Here is a 21,792-nt window from a genome sequence, read left to right on the forward strand (position 1 = left end):
TCTGCCTCCCGAGTGCTGGTCTGCCTCCCGAGTGCTGGTCTGCCTCCCGAGTGCTGGAGGGATTTCTTAAGAGTTAAAATTTTGCCCACGTGGGAGTTACTTTTTACTCTGTTTTTTTTTGTGTGTGTGTGTAATATATTTGGTTTTGCTAGCCATGAGGAGCTTGACCTCCCAGTCTTTACTGGCAAGGTGCCTCTCTGGAAACCGGTAACTGCCCTGTCCTGACACTAGCCTGTGTGACGATGGCTGGTCTTTAAGCTTGCCTAAGTCATAAAAGCAGCACTCCTTCTAGGGAGTGAACAGAGTTCCAAACAGTAAGAACCAGTGACTCCAGATACTTCCTGCTATAGTTGATGTCTTTGGGAAGGAGCCAGGTTTTGTGGCAGGTATAAACCCCCTTGCTCAGCCACACACTACATGGAGTGATAACATGGACATTGGTTTGGATGTTTTAAAAGCTCAGAATTCTGCTATTCTGGGTGTTGGTTAGTTTTGGTGGTGGGGATTGAACCCAGGACCTTGTTCTGTACCACCGAACCACACTACCAGCCTCTGCTAACTATTGTTTTTTTTTTCTATTTGAGTTTAACTTTTGATTATGTGTATGCATATCTGTGTATGTTATGGGTGAGTGCAGTTGCCTACTTTGTCCAGAAGAGGATGTCAGTACCAGGAGTTACAAGTAGTTGTGAGTTGCCTGAAGAGGGTGATGGAGAACCCTATTCAAGAAAAGGATGTATTCTACCAGAGAGCCATCTCTCCTACACTCTGCCAATGATTTGTTTGTGAGACAGATGGATTAGCACATGTTTATGGTCCCTCCTTATGAGGGGTACCATTGTCAGGTTCTCTGTCTTTGTGACCATTTACCCGACAGACAACCTAGACAACTTTTGGCTCATGGTCTCAGTAGTGCCAGCCTATTGTGACAAGGAGAGGGAGCACAGAGGTACATGGTATGGCAGATAGTAGAGACAGGACAATTCAGGCACAAGGACCTTCCCTGGTGACTAATTTCTTCCAGAGAGGACTTATCTCCTGTAATTTCTTTTTTTTTTTTTTTTAGATTTATTTATTTATTATTATATGTAAGTATACTGTAGCTGTCTTCAGACACTCCAGAAGAGGGAGTCAGATCTTGTTACGGATGGTTGTGAGCCACCATGTGGTTGCTGGGATTTGAACTCCGGACCTTTGGAAGAGCAGTCGGGTGCTCTTACCCACTGAGCCATCTCTCCAGCCCTCTCCTGTAATTTCTAGAGCCTCCTAAAAGACTGCCACCATCAGGGTGCAGGCTTTCGACACATGAGCCAATAGAGTATTTAATATTCAATCCATAAATCCTATCTAGAATGAGAAACTCACCTGAAAAACAGTGGTATTAACTCTGCTAACTAACTGCCTTGCACATGTTCTTAGTCACCTTGGGACCTTCTGAATGAGGAAGCTGAGACATACCAGTGATTGGTTTGTTTAGAGACCCAAACAGTAGGTACATACAAGAGACAAACATTGACACCTTCGTAACTTCTGAGTCACTGATGGGGCAAATCTATGTATGGCTTTGCTCTGTCTTGTACAGAATAGTTGTGAAAACAAAGTAGCACAGTGAGAACACAGGAATGCACAGTATCCGCTGTTAATGCATCCTGGAGTAGTTCCTGGAGCCCTAGCAAGACCTGAGCATGGGCTGCGGGCAGGCCGGTGGGCCGGCAGCTTGTCTTGTTTAGTGCTGCTCACCCCTGAAGGGTAAGGAAAGGGACCTGTCTTCCCACAGCTGCTGACACTGGGATGGTTTCCTTGGCTTGTCCCTTTCATATCATGTCTTTGCACATCTGTTTTATAAATTACTCAAGGATTTCTCTGAAAACTTGCCAGATTAAATCACCATTGGCAGCAATCAGAAAGTTGGCTTGTGGGAACAGGACTTATAGTTACATTTTAGGACAACTTTAGACAAAGAGGAACACATTGGTTTTTATGAATCTCAGAAATTAATACATGAGCTTGGTTAGTGTTGCTTCCTTCACGCTGATAACAGAATAAATAGTGGGAATTTTCCTAGAGTGTTAGGTATGTGATCTTATAAACAGGGGAACAAATTTCTTGAATGTACATGTTGAAATCTAGGGTTTTGAAATGCCTGCCCTCCCTCCTTCCCTTCTTCCCTTGCTCCTTCCTTCCTTCCTTCCTGACAGCATCTTCCTGTTCATCATCCAGGCTGACTTGTGGGTGCTGGAATAATAGGCATAGGTTAACCTGCCCAGCTTACTTTTCACTCTTGGAATTTGTAGAGAGTGACAGGCTAGAACTAGTAGATGGTGCCATCATCTCGTGTCAGTGGCTGATAGGCCTTCTGTAGAGAACAGATTATACTGGGACATTGCAGTTACCTCTGTCATGAGTCCTAAAGCACAGTGCTTTCTTATTATTATTTTTTTATTTTTTTTTTTGTGGTTTTTCGAGACAGGGTTTCTCTGTGTAGCTCTGGCTGTCCTGGAACTCACTTTGTAGACCAGACTGGCCTCGAACTCAGAAATCCGCCTGCCTCTGCCTCCCGAGTGCTGGGATTAAAGGCGTGCGCCACCACGCCCGGCTCAGTGCTTTCTTATTAAACTTTCTGTTCAAAGTTTCAAATTTTAATAAACAACTGGGAAATTTATAACAAAAACATAGTTTATAGTTTTGTCATGACCCAGTGCTGCTCTCTGCGGTTGGGCACAGGTCTCTTAGCCCAGCCTCTTACTGTTTGATTTTACAGATCAAGAAGATCTCCAGGCTGGGGGCCTTGGGAAAACTGACTCAAAGTCACCTCTGGGGCCAGAGAGATGGCCTAGCTGTTAAGAGCACTTGTGCCTGTAGAGAACGTGAGTTAATTCCAGGGATCCAATGCCCTCTTCTGGCCTCAGTCGGTGTCCTTAACCATACATACACATAGTTTCTGTGAACTCTGTAGATGCAATAAGTTGAAGTATACTGCCCACAAAAATGTCTCATCTTGACAAAATAAGAATGCAGTTGGTTGTAAATATTGGCTACCCCATAGTGAGAAAATAACAGACTGCTCCCACTGTCAGGAGTCTTTAAAGACATTTCAGTGTTCAAACCATAAAGGTAGACAGTTTTTATCTACCAAGCATGTTAGGGTTTTGTTCAGGAAGTCTAGTTTTTCTCACTTGCAGCGTATTGTTAGAGATCCCCCTGGTGGAAAGAGGGGCCTGCTTCTGCAACTTGTTCTCATGCCTCTGTATGTGACGACTGACAGCTAAGAGAGGAGAAAAATTACTTTTTATCTCTTTTTAAGAAAAGATTTACTGGAACTAGAAAATATCCTGAGTGAGGTAACCCAATCACAAAAGAATACACATGGCATGCACTCACTGATAAGTGGATATTAGCCCAGAAGCTTGGAGTACCCAAGATACAATTCACAGACCACATGAAGTTCAAGAAGAAAGAAGACCAAAGTGTGGATGCTTCAGTCTTTCTTTGAACAGGGAACAAAGTACTCACAGTAGGAAATACAGAGACAAAGTGTGGAGCAGAGACTGAAAGAAAGGCCATCCAGAGCCTGCCCCACCTTGGGGGTTCATTCCTTATACAGACACCAAACTCGGACACTGTTGTGAATGCCAAGAAGTTCTTGCTGACAGGAACCTGATATAGCTGTCTCCTGAGAGGTTCTGCCAGAGCCTGACAAATACTTAAGTGGATGCTCACAGCCAGCCATTGGACTGAGCATGGGGTCTCCAAGGGAGGAGTTAGAGAAAGGACTGGAGGAGCTGAAGGGGTTTGTAATCCCATAGGAAGAACAACAATATCAACCATCCAGGCCCCCCAGAGCTCCCAGGGACTAAACCACCAGCCAAAGAGTACACATGGAAGGACCCATGCCTCCAGCTGCATATGTAGCAGAGGATGGCCTTGTCGAGCATCAATGGGAGGAGAGGCCCTTGGTCCTGGGACGGCTCTATGCCCCAGTGTAGGGGAATGCAAAGGCAGGGAGGTGGGAGTGGGTGGGTGGGTGGAGGAACACCCTCATAGAAGCGGGGTGGGGGGGATGGGATGGATGGGATCGGGGGGTTCTGGAGGAGAAATCGGGAAAGGGGATAACAATTGAAATGTAAATAAAATATCCAATAAAAAAAAGAAAGAAAAGATTTACTATTTATTTATATGTGTGTCTTGGTGCCAGAAAAGGTCAGAAAAAGGTATCAAGCCCCCTGTAACTGGAGTTCCAGGAGCTTGTGCATGGACTGCACAACATGAGCATTGGGAACTGAGCCATCCTCTGTAAGAGCAGAAGGTGCTGTTAACATCTGAGCCATCTTTCTAGCTTCCACTTTTTTCTTCTTCATCAGACACTTTGTATTTAATATATGCTAAAAACCAAACCAAAAATAAAAGTCAGTGACTGAGACAAGATTTCAACAGAAGTTCCCTTGGGCAGAACAATGCCTGTTGCCCTTGATGTCCTGTATTCACTAGAGTGCTGCAGCATTTAGAGAAATTGTGGTCTGAGGCAGGGGCTTGTCGCATAGTGCAAGCTGCCCTCAACCTCTTGATCCTGATAATTGTCTCACAAGTGTTCCAGGGGTGTGACTACGCCAGTGTAAAGATTGGTATTTATCAGGGAGCGAAACTGTTTCAAAACTGGATTTTCAGCTGTCCTTTGGAAGTTCTTCAGGCGATCAATGCTTTAAGAGGTGACTTAGTTGTACATTTCCTCCTCAGTACAGGTTTTCGTGTTGTTCCAGTTGTGGGCATTTGCATTTGTTCCGTGGCTTATTCCCACAGCACTGCGTACAAACTTCAGTCAATATGCTGCAGCACTTACCTATCCAAGCCAAAGACCACCTCAAGTGTAAGGAGTGTCCTGTGTTCTGTAGAACAGTTACAGCGTAGGCAACTGGCACACAGAATTTGGTGTGCACTTTAGTAGGATTGTATTGTTTCCCATGGCTAGAATGCTCATCAGGATGGACTGGGGAAATTGAGGGAGTATAAAGGAAATAGTATAGTTTGAAACTGGTGCTTGGAACTAAGTTATTGGGTCTGTTTCTGTCTGTCTTCCTGTGAAATGTGTACACTTGCGTATAACAGAACATTGAATTGTAAGCTTAGACTAGAAGGATGGTGCTCTGTGAAGATACAAACCGTTTGACCCCATTTGGAAAAAAGACAGAGTGGGAACAGTACTTGCCACCACAGTGCTCCTCCGTTCACAGCTGAACCTGAGTTGTGCCCACACTTCTTCCCTTTTGCTCTGTGGATATATTCTAGTAAAGCATGTTTTTATGCTACAATTATAAAAATTACTTGATTGGCAGTTGCCCAAGTGCTGGGAAGCCTGCTTTCCTGCTCTTCAGCAAAGCCAAGTTCAGACATTTCTTTGGAGTTTGTGTGTCGCCCCCTCTAGTGACGGAAATCATCAAGGACATAAATCTCTCCCAGACCTGGGAAGATTTAGAATTAAGCTACGGGGAAGTAAATATTTTTAATTGTTTTTAATTTTTATTTTAAAAGGGAATTGTTTTTCCTTTCTAGAAGGTTATTGATGTCAAGAATAGGTCCAAGATTGGGGCTATCCAAACAACAGCGGGTCAAAAGCTATGTTTACCTTTGTTTAGAGATTGGTGCTTTAAAATGAAACGGAATGAGGCTGTGCTACACAGGGTTCCTTGTTGTTTCTGACTTAACGAAGCTTTAAAAAAATGTTTAATCTAGAGTTCTTTATGATATTAACTTCATTTTTTGATCATTTTTGAAAGCAGCAGTTTTATTGAAGAAAAAAAAAGCTTTAAAACAGCATTCTCGTGAAAGTATTAGGTTTTTGCTGTCCTGGTACAGTATATGATCCTTCTGTGGATGTCCTTTATACCCAATGGTATGTTTTAATGACTCCTGTTGTTTCTCAGTTAAGGAAATGAGGAAATTCTTAAATTTCTGGATCTCTGCCATCTCTCCTAAACACCCACCGCCCCAGCATACAGGCCTTCAGCTACGAGCCTTTGAAGGGCTCTCATTTGACCCTCGGGCCTTTGTAGCTTGAACAAGGAAAGTAGTGTTCCAAGAGCCCCAGCATTGCTGAATGCTCTGGTGAAAATATTTCATGGACATGGAGTACAGGCGCCTTCATCTTTTAGTGGAGATCTCTGTGACAAAATGCAAAGGTGGATTATAACCCTGTTTGGTGTGGTTCATCTTCCCAGCTACGTTTGAATGCTTTTAGCTGCCCACAACCATGCAGTCTTCAGCCATCAGAATAAACAAAAGTGTCAGATCCATCATTTTGTATTATCTTAAATTGTAGATCTGGTTTTGGCTGGCTTGCCTTCATTTTGTTTCCATTGTTGATAAAAATTAAGGAGAAGAGCAACACCATTATTTATATATAAATTGTTGTCAACAGAATCATCTCTGGAATATTAGGAAAATTCATTAAGAGTCTTCAAGAGCCCCAAAAGTTGTGGGCTCCTAAGGAAATAACTTTTAGTTATATTATCACGTTAGTTGTGCAGTTGGAGAGAGTGTCCCTGGGATTCAGGGGACACTGTTCTTGGTAGAGCACTGTTGTGGGTGTCAGTGCAGGAGCCGCACCGTCTGTTCTGTGACCTGACCAACCGTCTATATGTGACTGTCTCAGTGCTGATGTGCATCTGTTTGTCAGTGGCTAACCTAAGCTAAACTACTTGAAGGAACGAATGGCAGCAGACAAGGTCTAAAAGCGCTGAGCCTCTATCCTTCCGTATTTAGAAAACAACTTTTGATGACTTTTAAAAAGCCACATAGCAAAAGAAGGGAGGATATATGAGTAGTAGCTATCTAAATCTGATTTTATTCACTCATTTATGAGTTTTGATTTTGCGTGAAAGATTTGAGTTGCTGTGTTCCTCTGTTAGAACACTCATTCAGTAGTAATTAGAACTATATACATCACATGAACTCTATCACATTTTTATGGCTTTTCTTCTTTCAGATCCCATACACATGGCTGTTTAAAAAAATAATCAAGTGTTTTGCTGTCTTGTGTCTTACCCTTTGAAAGCGTTCCTTCTTGCTATAAGATGGTTATCAGTTATTAACTGAGCATTACCTGTCTGTCAAGCATGGAGAGCAACACCATTTTCTGTGCTGTCTTTTGAGGTATACATAGCCTCTTCCCAGTCTACAGTTGAAACCAAGGTTAAAACAAAACTGCTTCATGAAATGGGATTGGAATCAGGTTTTCTGTCTCCCATGTTCTTGTCAAAAAACTAGAAGTCTCAAGGAAAAGTTAAATATCATTTCCCAGTAAAATATTATGTAGCCAGTGAAGGTGTGAGGTTTACAATAACTAATAATTAAGTTTTTGTTAGAGAAAAACACTGATACAGAAGGAAATGTTGATAATAGTTTTAAACAGCTATAGAATAATTCTCTTTGTATTATGTCTTTTTTAAATGTCACACAGAATTGTCCACTATAATTTAGTGTAAGAGAACAGAATTCCTATAAACACAAACCTGACCTCTTGTAAAGCACAGGCAGAGAGAAGGTGAACATCCTGGCTCTGTGATAGACGTGAGCGTGTCTGTTTGTCTTTGAGATCAGACCATGTCTCCTGGACTTGGGCCAGGGCTGATGACGTTCCCCTGCATTCTTGAAAGCTAAATTCTTAAGATAACTTAAGTGTGTAATGTGGTGTCTTTGGAGTAGCCTGTGAGCAGAGCTGCCCCCCACTCCATAGATGTGGGTCATTAAGACATACGTTAGTATCATTAAGTTTTCATGTGTTGCTCAGTTTTGATGCTAATCTTTATGTATCTATATGTATGTGTGTGCACATGCACACATGTGCATTTTTCCCCCTCTGCAGCACCAATGTGGTTATGAATTATTCAGAGATTGAGTCTAAGGTTCGAGAAGCAACGAATGATGATCCCTGGGGACCTTCTGGGCAGCTCATGGGAGAGATTGCCAAGTAAGTGGTAATTTGACTCAACAGTACAGAAAGAATCAAAGTGTCTTTACACAGAAAGTGAACTTTGCCTTCAGTTTTAACCTGTTTAACTATCAGCCATATGTTCTGCATAATCCATTTTGATTGGTGTGGAAAGTTTTATATAGGTTCCATTCCCATTAAAAATTAGCTTTTAATGATGCGTCCGCTAAGTTTAGAGACTTAATAGCTTTCCTTGCAAATTTTGAAGAACACGTATAAAATATTTGAAGTAAAAAAAAAAAAAACACACACTTTTTTCTTGGTGACAATGTGGGGCACTGAGGCCATGAAGGAAAAGCTTGCAGAATGGCACCGTGATTCCTCATGATGTGCTATGTGTTGTGAAGAATAAGAGGAAGCATGTTTTAGGAGGAGTGTCACTAAAATTTGATTTAGGCTTATTTTTTTTCTAAGCTGTTTGGGTAGTCCAAAGAACCTAGAGCAAGGCTGCCATCTACTGTCAGAGTTTTCCTACTACAGATGCTTAAGGAAACTCCTCTCTTTCAGGGCTACCTTTATGTATGAGCAGTTCCCAGAACTCATGAACATGCTTTGGTCCCGGATGCTAAAAGACAACAAAAAGAACTGGAGAAGAGTTTATAAGGTATGGTGGAAGCCTACAAGAGCGAATGTTGACATGACTGCAGTCTACTAAGTTTCTAGACTTTCCTGAGACACACCAAGATGTGGCCGTGTCTGCTTCCTGTTTTCTAATCATAAACAGCCTTCATAGTACAGAGTGTGTTCAGACTTATGTTCTTCTAAATATTGAAGATTTTTATTGTTTCTTAAAGTTTTTCCTACTAAATCTGTTGAGGTGTTTTGAGTATTGAATCTCTACTCATATGCAAGTTTGCTACATGAACATTTGAGATTAAAAACCAGTCTCCTGTTTGTCACCTCTGTGAAAAGCTTTGTTTAATTGTGGTTGTGTGATAGTAATATTTAGTCCAGCGGAGTCTGTAAGCTGGGACTGGGACTGAGAGGGAGGTGTGCAGACTTGTGCTCTCACCTGTGTGTGGACCTTTTCCTCGGATTCATTTAATTTTGATTCTGTGTTTCTAAAGCAAGGTGATGGTCTTTCTAGTTAATCATGTTTTCCTGCTTCTCAAAACATGCTGTATGCCAAAAGGATTCACTCTCACACGTGGCAGACCACAGCAGTGCTCACATTTGCAACGTGACACATTTTGACTCTCAGAATTAAAAACCTGTTTTAACTAGAATTTTGTTGTTACTGTTACTGTCGTTGAGTGTCTGAGTGTAATGTGTCTTTGCATGTGTGTTTGGAAGTAAAGGGAGGCCAGAGCTTTGCTCCTGTGTCTTCCTCAGGCATTCCATTTTATGAGCAGAGTCTCACTGAACTCGGAGCTTTCTGATCCAGCTAGCTTGCTTGGGGTTCCTGTCTCCTCAGAGTAGAATTAGAGGTGGCAGCCAGGCCTGCCCAGCTTTTTATGTGGGTGATGGGGATCCAAGCCTCTATACCCGTGTTTGCATGGTAAGTACTTTATCCACTAAGTCTTCTCTTCAGCCCTCCTCCCTGTTGTAATTTGGTGAGGCTGTTGGGGAGAACAAAGTCTCTCTTTGTAGCCCTGGCTGGCCCAACTAAGTATATAGACTATGTCTTGAACTACTAGAAATCTGTCTGCCTCTGCCTCCCAACTATTAGGATTAAAGGCATGTGGCACCATGTCCAGCAAATTCTGTGATTTTTATGATGTTTCTTTCCTAAAATAATTCTCTGAGATTTCTATAAATTGTATAATTTTTCTAAAATGGGGGCTTTTAAAGATTGTTGTACTTTTTCAAAAGATTAGGAAATCTGAATATGATGGCTACAGGGCTACACTCTCAACATTTAGGTGGCTGAGGCTGGAGGATTACCGTGAGCTAGAGGCCATCCAGAGAGGCATGATAAAACCGTTTCAACCCCCCCCCCCCAGATTACTTACTAGTAAGTGTGAGTTTGTGCCCTCAGTGTCACCACCCTGCACAGACCCTCAGACCTGAAATCATAGTGAAATGACGTTCCAGGTGAAAAAGCAGATGAGTGTTTCCTGCTGTGTCACCACCTTGTGAAGAGCCTGCTGCCTAATGACAGCCCAGCCCATCATTGCTAGGTGCCTCAGACACTCAGTATCAAGCATGCCCACTTAGTTAGCATCCCTTGGCTTAACAATTCTGCAAAGTTTTCCTTCTGTTGAAATCTTTTGAAACCTCATTAGCATCAGAATTGGGTTTTATCACAGGACACTGCTACAGGGTCCTACGGGGTCTTGTAAAGACAAAAGGATCCTCCCATGTTCTTAGTCCTTAGGGGAGCCAGGCCACTCCTGGAAATCCCATGGTTTGTTTGGCTAGTGTTAGACTTCAGAATTACTAGTTACTTTAAATCTTAATTTAAAGTGGCCATTGCCTAGGTAGTTTGTAATTATTTTCTGGACTAGGTATCAGAGGAACGTGAGGATGGAGTTGAGACTGTCTTTCGGTCAAACAGAAAGGAGAGGGCACACTCCTCACCACTACCATCTAGTAATGTCAGAGTTTGTGTTTGGGTTTAACTGTGTACCACAGCTCTTCCAGAGCTTATTCCATTCAGTCATTTGGTGCTTTATATTTCCACAGTCGTTGCTGCTCCTAGCTTACCTCATAAGAAATGGATCGGAGCGAGTTGTTACAAGTGCCAGAGAACACATTTATGATTTGCGATCCCTGGAAAATTACCACTTTGTAGGTGAGCAATAGAAAACCCTCATAAGCAAATTAAAACAGTAGTTGGAGTTGTCAGTCACCTGAACCAGCTCGGAAGCTTCTCTGCTCTAATTAGCATGTGACTCTTGCTGCTTGTGTGACGAGTGCAGAATCCAAGGCGTGGGGCCCTAGAGTATTAATTAGTGAAGACAGGAGCTTGCAGAAAGGACTGGCTAATAACAACAGAACCAACACAACATGAGTGTTGGGGTTTATATTAAAATATGCACTGGAGACTGGTCCCCTGTGGTGTCCGTAAAGGAATAGCTTTAATCATGTGGGAAGAGAAGGTTAGAGCTCCAAAACACACACATCTGTTTGAAGCCAGGCCCCCTCCCAGCAGATAGTTTGTACTGCGCGAGGCCAGAGTGTGTTCTGAATGTGAAGGCAGCACAGGGCAGGGAACATTTCCTTTGGAGCCTGCCTTCCTTATGACTACTGTAAAATGGCAGACTTTAGTTGCACTAAGTCATAGTGATTAGTGTTCCCAGTCTTGGGGAAACAAGATATTTGGGGTGCTTTTGGGCCATTAGAGTGTTAAAAGTGAGTGGTCATTCTTTATTTGCTAAAATACGATAGAAACCACTTTGAGCTGTGTGCATTCCGTATGTCATCATATGTAATCCTTTCAGTAGGTCATGGATTGATCTTGTCTAGTTCTGCTGTCTAGGGTCATAAGTCAAATTAGAATTTAATGCCATAATCTGCCTCCTTAAAAAGTTTAAAATTTGACATTATTTTTGTAAGTATTTTCGTTTCTATTCTTTTGTGAGTTTGGTACACACTAAGGGAGTATTTACAGTTCGTTTTCTCCTTTATTGTCCTTAAGATGAGCATGGCAAGGATCAAGGTATAAACATTCGACAGAAAGTAAAGGAACTGGTGGAGTTTGCACAGGATGATGACAGGCTTCGAGAAGAGCGAAAGAAAGCAAAGAAGAACAAAGACAAGTATGTTGGGGTCTCCTCAGACAGCGTTGGCGGATTCCGATACAGTGAGTATCAGGGCCAGGCCACTGCCACCACTGTCCCAGCTTACTTGGCTTTGTCTGTATTGTAAGAGTCAGTGAAATACCAAAAACCAAAATCTGGGGGTTGGGGGGTAGAGGGGTGGGGTTCTAGTAATACACAGAATTCTAAAATACATGTGGTATCATTTTGACTCCTGTTTTCCCAGATCTTCTAAATCTTTGTGTTTTTATTGTGGATCCAATATACAGAGTGTTAGATACTGGCTAGTTAGACAGCTTAGAGAGTAAAGAGGATGCGTTCCCTCTAGGATTAGTCTTTTTACAGAAGAAAACTCTAACCGTTCCAACCAGTCAGTTTGGTCTTTCCGACTCAAAACTAGTTTAGCTATGGTTCCAAACAGTTCACAAAACCTCAGTTCCCTTCTCTTAATTTAAGCAACATACAGCACAGTCAGAAAAGATGGCTGACTGTATTGTCAGCTCTCTTGTGTGTCTGTTGTTGCTTTCTTTGCTGTTAATGACACAGTGAAGAGCAGTTCAAAGCCAGATATGGTATGCACACCTGCAATCCTAGCACTTGGGAGGCTGGACCAAGAAGTAAATTTGAGACTCATCCTGGCTGCACAGCTAGACCCAGTTTCTCTCTCTCATTTTACCTCACAAGGTAGCTTCAACTTGAGTTATTTCTAATATTTATTGTTAATGTGAAAATCATACATTAGATGATGATTTGAAACACAGGAGATAAAAATTCTTTTTGAGAGTGTGTCTCTTGGACTTGTCCCATCTCGTGTGAGCTGTGACAGTGCCTGGCCAGTGTGTGTATGTGCGGGCCAGTGCAGCCTTAGTACCACTCAGGGAGGCTCCCTCCTCCAGCATCTGCATCTGCTTTGTGGACGTTTGGATTCTTTGAGGTTGTGCATTTTTTCAGTGGATATAGGTAAAAGAAATTTCTTGTTGCCAAGTGTAGTGGTGCACACTAGACAAGGGAGGTTTCTGAGTTCAGAGCTAGCCTGGTTGACATACGTAATTCCAAGCCATTGAGAGATACATAGTGAGACCTTACCTCAAAAGTCTGTCATTTTGTGGTGGCCTGTAAAATATCTTCACTCTTTTGCTCTTTGCTTGCCTGCTCTTAGGGAAAAATACCTCATTTAATTAGTATTAAAAGATGTTTCTAACAGCAGAAAAACAATCTTTCTGATGCCATATATCACATAAACCCAGGCTATGAACTGATGAAGAAGATGTCTTTTCTAGTAAGCACTGGCATTTTGGAGCAGCTTCTCCAGAGTGAAGAGGCTTTGGATCAGGTGTTCAAGTTCTCATTTTGTTCTTCAGCTTCGCCTGTTGCTCAATTGCTGTTTGCACCTTACTTCCTCCCTCCAAGTGCTTGGGTCCCATTCTGTTATCAACACTACATGAAACTGGACCCAGAGAATTCAGAAAGTTGAGCGAGCTTGCCAATCAGGTCACAGTAGGTTGGCTCAGCTTCTGTGTTGGGGTGGAGTTGAATGGTGTGTTATCCGTCTTTGTTAGTTTTTCGATGGTTTTTGGACTTTCGGTAGCTTTAACTGACTGGTTTACTTCTGGCATCAAATGATGACCTTCATCCACCCAATAGTTTACTCATTCTACAGCAGTTAGGTGTGAGCACTGGGCTTCACGTTGTTGTGAAATATAATGCTGTGAGGGGGTACCTGGTGGGCCCGTGCCAAGGTGTGCCCCTGAGAAATTACGCCATAAAGTAGACCTGGTATAAAGGGGAGTTACTGGGGAAAGGAGAGGAATGTGGGCCTGGAGAAGCGGTAGAGGCAGACAAGTGGACATACAGACAGGCAGACAGATGAGGGCAGAGAAGAACAGAAAGAGAGCTCTGAGAGAGAGTGAGTTGTGGGCAATTCATGCACCCACAGCTGGTGCACCTGGCATAAGCCATTGCTAGGTCCCTCGGGGGAGCCTCGTGGAGGCGCTCATAAGCTAACACACGTGACCTGGCCCGTTCCTCTGAACTGTGTTTCTAGTTCCTACTACACATTTTAAAATCGGTAAACTTTTCCTGCAACATTTAAACTCCAGGTTCTAGCAGATAGTTCAGCAATGTACATTTAAGAACTTTCCCTCAGGGCACCTGTGCCATCGTACTCTGTCAGCAAGGGCTCAGTGTTCCCTTTAGCTGCCCTTCTTTGTCACTTCCCAACCTGCTGCCCGCATTCTCATCTCAAACCTCACATGAGTTCTCTCCATCCCAGTTTGGCTTTTTAAGTTAAGTTTGGAGATGGAGATAGGCAATTTCTTTGTGTCCATAATTCCATCTCCACTGAGCTCCAGACAAGCACCAGCGCAGATCATGGTGTTTGGGTTTTACATCGTTGCAGCCTTCACCTTACTCCAGACTCATGCAGAGGTTCCTCAGATGCACCAGTACTCAGGGGCTCCTGCTACTCGGAGCAGCTTGGAGCTGCTGGGCATAGTTGTAGTTCTAAAGGCTGCAGATTTGGAGAGTTAGAATTCTTTTATAAAGTTACAGGGTTCTTCCTACGTCTCAGTCCACTGAGTTGCAGTCTTTGTAGTTTGATACTAAAGAATGGGGTCTTTCAGCTCATTGGATCACGAACCTCAGACCGGAGTACTTTTAGGGAAACAGTGCTTAAGTGGTTAGTCGGTTGCTTAGTCAGTCTGTTTCCTTCCCTCCTCCTCCACTCCATTCATACTTCTGTCTGCTCTTCCTTCTCTTTACCTGTTCTGAGCTGGTGACCTCACTGTGTTGTGTTGCACTGGATGGCTTTGGACTCTTGCTCTCAGATGATCAGTGAGCTTCACTTTGGAGCAGTCTAGAGCACAGCCTCCTGCCGCCATATCTGCCTAGCTGGCTTTGAATGTGTGCTCACCCCTCTACCTCATTCTCATCTCTATCTCCCTCTCCCTTCTCTCTGCCCCGCCCCCACCACACCCCCTTCTTACCTTGCTTTGTGGTTTGGTTTTTGGAAGCACATCCTGTTGTGCTGGAGCCTGGGCTGTCCTAGAGCTTGCACTCTCTGCCTCCATCTCCTGAGCATGGGCATTACAGCATGGACCACAATACCTTGCTTTACTTCCTATTTAAGATATTGTTGTTGACTTATACTTCTCTAAAATGAAGAACCATTAAGACAAGAATAAAATAGTCATTGAACTCATTGGATGACTTTAGAAAACTGAAAAGTTTTTCATTCTTCTTGTGTCTGTGGAGTGTCTTTTGTATTTACTCCTGTAGCAGTGTTCAGGGGCTTCATGACAGCTACTGCCCATCCAGGCTGTGACATCATCATGAAGAAAAGCTGTTGAATCTGCATTCTTGACAGTGACTGGCATGGACTGCACCATGCTGCACTTGTGTGGCACTGTGGGAGATGTGTTTTCACTTAAGAAGACCGTCCTTATTAGAAGGAAGGACACTGGAGCCTTCCGAATGGAATGTCCTCACTTGTTTGTCTTCGTTGTTGACACAGATGAGCGGTATGATCCTGAGCCCAAGTCCAAATGGGACGAAGAGTGGGATAAGAACAAGAGCGCGTTTCCGTTCAGTGACAAGCTGGGTGAGCTGAGCGACAAGATCGGGAGCACGATCGATGACACCATCAGCAAGTTCCGGAGGAAAGACCGGGAGGACTCTCCGGAAAGGTGCAGGTGTGCCACCTCTCCACCCCTTGCCTGAGGGCTGCGGCCTTTACACAGCTGTATGCTTTGGTTTAAATTTTAGGTATTGCTGTTATCTGAAGTTTAGACTTTTTTAAAAACAGATTTTGTTAGAGGAATCTAAATGACACAGAAAATCTGATCATAAAGTACAGAAGGCGCTACACACCTTTTCCCTTTCTCGTGGTTCCAAGGTAATTGTGTTATTTTGATAACATCTTAACTGAAAAACCAGTATTGATACTCTGTTAGCTACAGTTTATGCTGGAGGTTACCATGTCGAAGGCTCTGTGGAGTTTAGTGAACATGCAGTATTCTCCACTAACAAATGCCACCTCCTTGAAAATGCCGTGTGTAAAAAAAGAAAAAAAGTGGAATCATTTATGAAGTTGCCAGTCACCTGGTTTCATGGTACTCGGTCAGCTCTAGGTGCTGTCAGTGGTGACTCTTCTTCCGAGCTGTCTGCACTGCCTGTCTGTCCTTCCTCCCTCTCCCTCTCCCTCTCCCTCTCCCTCTCTCTCTCTCTCTCTCTCTCTCTCTCTCGTCCTCTGCATTGTTCTTCAGGCCTCTCAGTCTTGGCCTCAAGTTTGCTACCCCCTCGAAAATGTGTAATTGTCACCTAACATTTGGACATCAGATGTTCCATGGTCTCAAGTAATGGCTGCGGGTAATGAAGCCGAAGTTTGAGAGAAAGTCAAGGGCTGAAATTTCACTACCTGAGACATTGTATTACCATCCTGTGCCCACATGACCAGAAGAACCCTGAGCAGTTGGCACCTAGAGGTAGTACAGGCCTGTGTTTATAGCTTCATTTTCTGATATAGGGCAATTATATTTACTTTACATCAAACAATAGAAGTAAAACCTGAGGCCCACTCAGACTGCATGAACCTGTGGAAAATGAGTTTGTTATTTGTTTGGGGTTTTTTGTTGTTGGTGGTGGTATTGCTGTATGTTTGTTTTTTGTTGGTTTTTTTGTTTTTTTTTTTTTAACTAATTAGCATCTTTTTCCTACTCATAAATGTATAGTAGCTCAGATTAGTGTATCATGGCAGTGAAGTTCAAATAAAACCATTACCAGATTTTAAAATAGGTTTCAAAATACCCATGTTTAGTGTATTTTCGGTGTCGCTCCAGAATCATTAAATCTCTAGAATGTCCTTTTCAAGACTTGTAAGGACATGATCTTTGAAGGGTGAGTGATATCAGGAATACATAATAGAAATACATCTGCTTTCTACCAAAGGCCTGCAGCTGTAACACTGAACCCTGAGAAACAGTGTCTAAGTGCTGTCTTCCCTTATTAATTTTATACACACAAGTTTTGGCCGGACTTGGAAACTACAGCAGCTGTATATTTCATCTTTATTTCTGAAGTGAGGGATGAGGTAGGGTCTTAGTGATACAGCAGTGTGTAGTCCTACACTGTTTTTCCCTCCCTCATTCTTTCCTTAGGGCTTCTCTTTTCTTCCTTGGACTCTGCTTTCCTTTTCTCCTCCCTTGTTTGCCTGGGTGGTGCTAATGATGGTCAGTCAGTTAATGGTCACTCTTCCTTACACTGCTACTGAGGCAGGATGGATGGGTAAGAGTTCCCACACCTCTGATCCAGAGAATTCAGATGAAAGGTCTGGACTGTAATCCAAATCCCAGTTAGTGGTGTGTGCGCGTTGCAGTTTAAGGATCGGTGAGAAAACAGTATGTTGTAGACAGAGTTGCATGGGATTTGGGGCTCTGTCTGCAGCCTTCTTGCCAGCCCAGGTCCTGCGCTTTCTTTTTTTTTTTTTTTTTTTTTTTTTTAAGATTTATTTATTTATTTATTATATGTAAGTACACTGTAGCTGTCCTCAGACACTCCAGAAGAGGGTGCCAGATCTTGCTACGAATGGTTGTGAGCCACCATGTGGTTGCTGGGAATCAAACTCACCACCTTCAGAAGAGCAGTCAGTGCTCTTAACCGCTGAGCCATCTCTCCAGCCCCAGTCCTGCGCTTTCTGATCCTTTACTTAGACAAGTCCCAAACTGACTTGTGTTTGAGATTGCTTTAGATTAGAGTCATAGTTTAGGGGAGAATGCAAGCATTTTGCTTTAGGATGTTTATAATTTAAACTGTCTCTTCTACAAGTAAGTAATATAGATGATGGAGCATACTTGAGGTTCTTGTCCCTTGCTCTCTCTTCCTCCCTTTCTGTCACTCCCCACTTTCTCTTTCCTCTCCCTCCTGCCTGCTGACACACAGACAAAAACTCAGTGACTTTATATTAGAGAATAGTCTCTTTTCATTCCTAGCATATGGAAATCCTGGATTCCTGCTTCCTAGTGGTTTGCTTTTGTGAGGGTTTTGATTGGTTGACTTGCAGTGTTAACATGAGTAAAATAATTGTTTCAGAAATATTTAAAATACACTTAAAGTTTCTACAATTGACAGTTATGTCATGTTTGATGTGACAGTAATAAAATGAAGCACAATTGTAAAAATTATTGCTTCATATTTGGGCTCACTTTCAAGTGACAGTTGACACAGCACGCTGTTTTAAGCTGACCATTGAAGTTTCATTGTTTTGTTTCTTTCCTCTGAGGCAGTCTCTGATAGCACAGGCTGGCTTTGAACCCATTATGGAGCTAAGGCTGACCGTAAGCTACTGACCTCCTCCCAAGTGTTAGGACTACAAGGGTGCATCCTGTGCCTCATCTTTGTCACCCTTTGTTATGTTCCTCAGATTAGAGCATGAGAATCCATGACAGTTCTAAAAATGGAGCTGTATATGTGGGGTATAGCATCACAGCGTCTAACCCAGCATTTGGAAGGCAGAAGCAGGAAGATCAAGGAGTTCAAGGCCATCTCTGGCTATATAGTGAGATAGGGACCAACTAAGATTACATGGCACTCTGTCTTTTAAGAAACTCAGTATTGATGTTAGAGAGAGAAAGAGAATAGACTATTAGAGATTTGCACCTTATATTTAGAGGCTGTTGATGTGTGTTGCCTGAGTTCTGAGAGCGTGCTGCTGTTTTATCTGCTAGATAAGTTTTAAGTCTGAAACAAACACTGAGGTATTTTAGGCATTTTTTGCATATCGCCCTCCCCTTAGGTGTATTTTAGACTTAACTGGGGAATTTCGAACATCTCTCTTCCCTCCCTCACACATGTGCATCGTTATTCAGCCGCCTAAATAATACTGTGTCGATCCTGTCAAACAACATGTAGAGTTTTGGAGTTAGCACATTTGAATTCCTTCACTCAAATCGCTAAGGGCTCCTTCTTACAGTAATCCCAAGCCTCATTACGTTGTTTCATTTTTAATATCTCTTAGTGACAGTGATGAGGAAAAGAAAGCAAGAAGAGGCAGATCTCCCAAAGGTGAATTCAAAGATGAAGAGGAAACGGTGACGACGAAGCATATCCACATCACACAGGCCACAGAGACCACCACAACCCGGCACAAGCGCACAGCAAACCCTTCCAAAACCATTGATCTTGGAGCAGCAGCACATTACACAGGGGACAAAGCCAGCCCAGATCAGAATGCTTCAACCCACACGCCTCAGTCGTCAGCCAAGGTGCGGACAACATAGGTCTATATGGCGTGTTTGTCGTATTCTCTAAACTGTTTTCCTGAATTCCTGCCTTAGTAAACTGGGGCCTTTTCATCACTCATATCAATTATAGATCATCTGGCATACCCTGCTCAGTCATGAATAGCAGCTCTCTTTAGATAAGAAACCTGTTGCAGGGCTGAGACTGTCTATGTACTTTGTAAAAAGTACTTAGTACTTTTCGTGTCTATGTAGAAATGACACTGCCGTGCACATGGGGAGGTTGTGAATCCCAGGGTAGGCCATCTGCCTCCATCTCATGGCTGATCTCAGCTGCAGTCTCTAGGGGAAGCATGGTTGAAGAAAGGATAAAGAGCAGCTAGCTAGCACTGTAACATGGTTAGTGTGAAGTGCACGTTTTTCCAGATTGAAATGCAATATGAGGAGAAGTGCGTTAGAGAAAAAATCAAATGTTAGAACCTGGTTTGGTCATGCATGCCTATAATTCCAGCACTTAGGATCAAAGGCAGTGAGATTGGGTTCCAGACCACCCTGGGCAGACCGTGTTTTTTGAAGGGTTGGGAAATGGTGCACTGTTGTCACTGGCCCACGTCAGATAGCGCACAACCACATGTGATGTACATACTCCGGCTCCTGGGGATCTGATGCCTTCCTTTGAACCCCAAGTGACCTGCACACGTGTGCACACATACACACATATATGTTTCCTTAATAAAATATTTTAAGACTGATGGAAAAAAAAGCATATTTGGGGGGGAAAAGACATACCTATTAGAATTCCACGGTGCTTATTATATAAAGTGCTCCTTCTCTGTAAGGATTCAAGGCCAATTACTTTTTTTAGAAATCTAAATCTCACCTTGTTTAGATGATTGCAGGATTTCTGTCAAAATTGGGGTTGACACTGGAGGTCTATTAACCTTGCTCACTGTTTCCGCTGTTTCAGCCATCGGTGCCGAGCAGCAAGTCCTCGGGGGACCTCGTTGACCTGTTTGATGGCAGTGGCCAGTCAGCAGGTAAGCTCAACAGGGGCCTCATCTTTCTAGCAACTATGCTTCTGGTTTTCTCTTTTTAGTGCTATGTGAAAGATGGAATTAAAAAAGAAAAAAAGTTCTAGTGGGGTATGGTGGTGCACACCTTTAATCCTAGCACTTGGGAAGCAGAGGCAGGTGGATCTCTGAGAGGTCAAGGCCAGCTTGGTCTTACACAGTGGGTACCAAGACAGCCAGGGCTATGTAGGGAGATAAATGATTTACCAGGTATGGTTATGCAGTCCTGTAATCATTGAGGATGGTCACAAATTTAAGGTTAGTGTGAACAAAGAGGCTTTGTCTCAAAATAAAACTTAGAAAGGGGTCTGGGGTTTCTTAGTAGAGCATTTGCCAAGCATTTGTGTGACTCTGGACTCTACAGTCCTGCAGAAATACTTCCTGGATTTACTAATGTGAAATTAATGAGCATTCTCTGCTATTTGGAGAGAATTATTTGAGTGCCTAACAGGAAGAAGGTGAGAATTTGGTAACCTCTTACCCTAATTTCTTTGGTGCCTATAAGTGAGTATGTGGGTTACCTTTGCTTTCTTGGTCTTACATTCATACACCCATTTCTCCAAGCTTTAAAAAGATCTCACCTAGTTTTAAACCTTCTGACCTTTAGGCCTTGAGAGGAAAAACTGTTGGTTGTAGTCAACAAGTCTCAGTGACTGGTACATGTGACCTCAGATCACTGTGACATGTCTCAGTTTACAGGGCTTCCTCTCCTCTCCATACTGCTTCCTCCTTCAGAGTCTAATATGTTGATGACATTTTTCACAAAGAGTTTGTTTCACAAAGAGTTTGTTGTTTGCATGTTTAAGCTGTTAAGATAAATTTTGCAGATGTGAAAATTTACATTAGCATTCACCTTTTAAATTTTCCTTTATAAAAATATGTGTTACTCTGTATGCTTTTGTTACGTGCCCTAACCCTTCATCGTGGTTGTCAAAGCAGATAAATGCTCATTACTTCTTTTCACCTGTCAGCGAATGTGTGCTGACCCAGGCACTGGAATTCTTAGGCTCTTGGAGAAGTCAAAGGAAGTAATCGTCAGTCAAAGGGCAATAATTGACTGTAATTACCTAGTTATAAACATGCTGGGTGCTTTGCAGGGAAGGGAGCATTATATGAATATGTGTATAACTGACTTCCCAACAAGCATATTGTAAGAGGGCTGTGGCCAGGGTGGAGTGCACATGCCTGTACCTGCAGCTCTTGGCAAGCAGAGTTGAGAGGGTTTCCAGGCAACCTGGGCAAAATACCCGGATCTGTCAGAGAGAGAGAGAAGGGGGAGACCATCACATTGAACAGTGGACAGCATCTGTCTCGGTGGTAAGACTAAGGATTTCTTCTTGTGATCTCCAGTGTGTGCTAAACTTTGAGTAATTCCTAACAACTTTGATACCATAGGACTGCACTTGATGATTAGAGTCTTAATAAACTACTGTACTTCAATAAAAATAGCTCAAGGTAAGACCTTTTTAAGGATAGTTTTTCTGAGGCTCTTTAAAGTTGATTACATTCAAATATAGATGAGCAGGATGCAGGTTGAACTAATGTCCAAAGTGCAGCTGTTTTTCAAGTTGTGTAAATAATTCCCAAAAGCAAAACTGTTTTCTTCGGACTTGCTTTTTGCTTTAAGCACAAGTCCGTGATATAAATTGCTTTTCACAAATAGATTAGTGATTGTAAAACCACCAGTTCTTTTCTTTCTCTCATGTTGTCATGAACGTACTGGCCTAGGAATAAACTTGCAAGGCATCTGGTTTGACCTGGTTCTGAGATCCTTCTGTCACTATTCTACAATGACTGTGACCTAG

The 21,792-nt window shown here is 42.7% G+C and overlaps 1 protein-coding gene across 2 annotated transcripts in view; it reads left to right on the plus strand.

Annotated features, from left to right (window-relative positions):
- Positions 1–21,792, plus strand: part of Clint1 (clathrin interactor 1) — a 58,193-nt gene that overhangs the window by 23,886 nt on the left and 12,515 nt on the right. For both annotated transcript variants that reach the window (XM_021176535.2, XM_021176537.1), the window contains exons 2-8: positions 7,859–7,963; positions 8,492–8,588; positions 10,610–10,718; positions 11,565–11,729; positions 15,197–15,374; positions 18,695–18,941; positions 19,885–19,954. In XM_021176535.2, coding sequence (XP_021032194.1) covers positions 7,859–7,963; positions 8,492–8,588; positions 10,610–10,718; positions 11,565–11,729; positions 15,197–15,374; positions 18,695–18,941; positions 19,885–19,954 — 971 coding nt within the window. The remainder of the gene's footprint in view (positions 1–7,858; positions 7,964–8,491; positions 8,589–10,609; positions 10,719–11,564; positions 11,730–15,196; positions 15,375–18,694; positions 18,942–19,884; positions 19,955–21,792) is intronic.

Source organism: Mus caroli, chromosome 11 (assembly GCF_900094665.2).
Source record: "Mus caroli chromosome 11, CAROLI_EIJ_v1.1, whole genome shotgun sequence".
Lineage (NCBI taxonomy): Eukaryota > Metazoa > Chordata > Mammalia > Rodentia > Muridae > Mus > Mus caroli.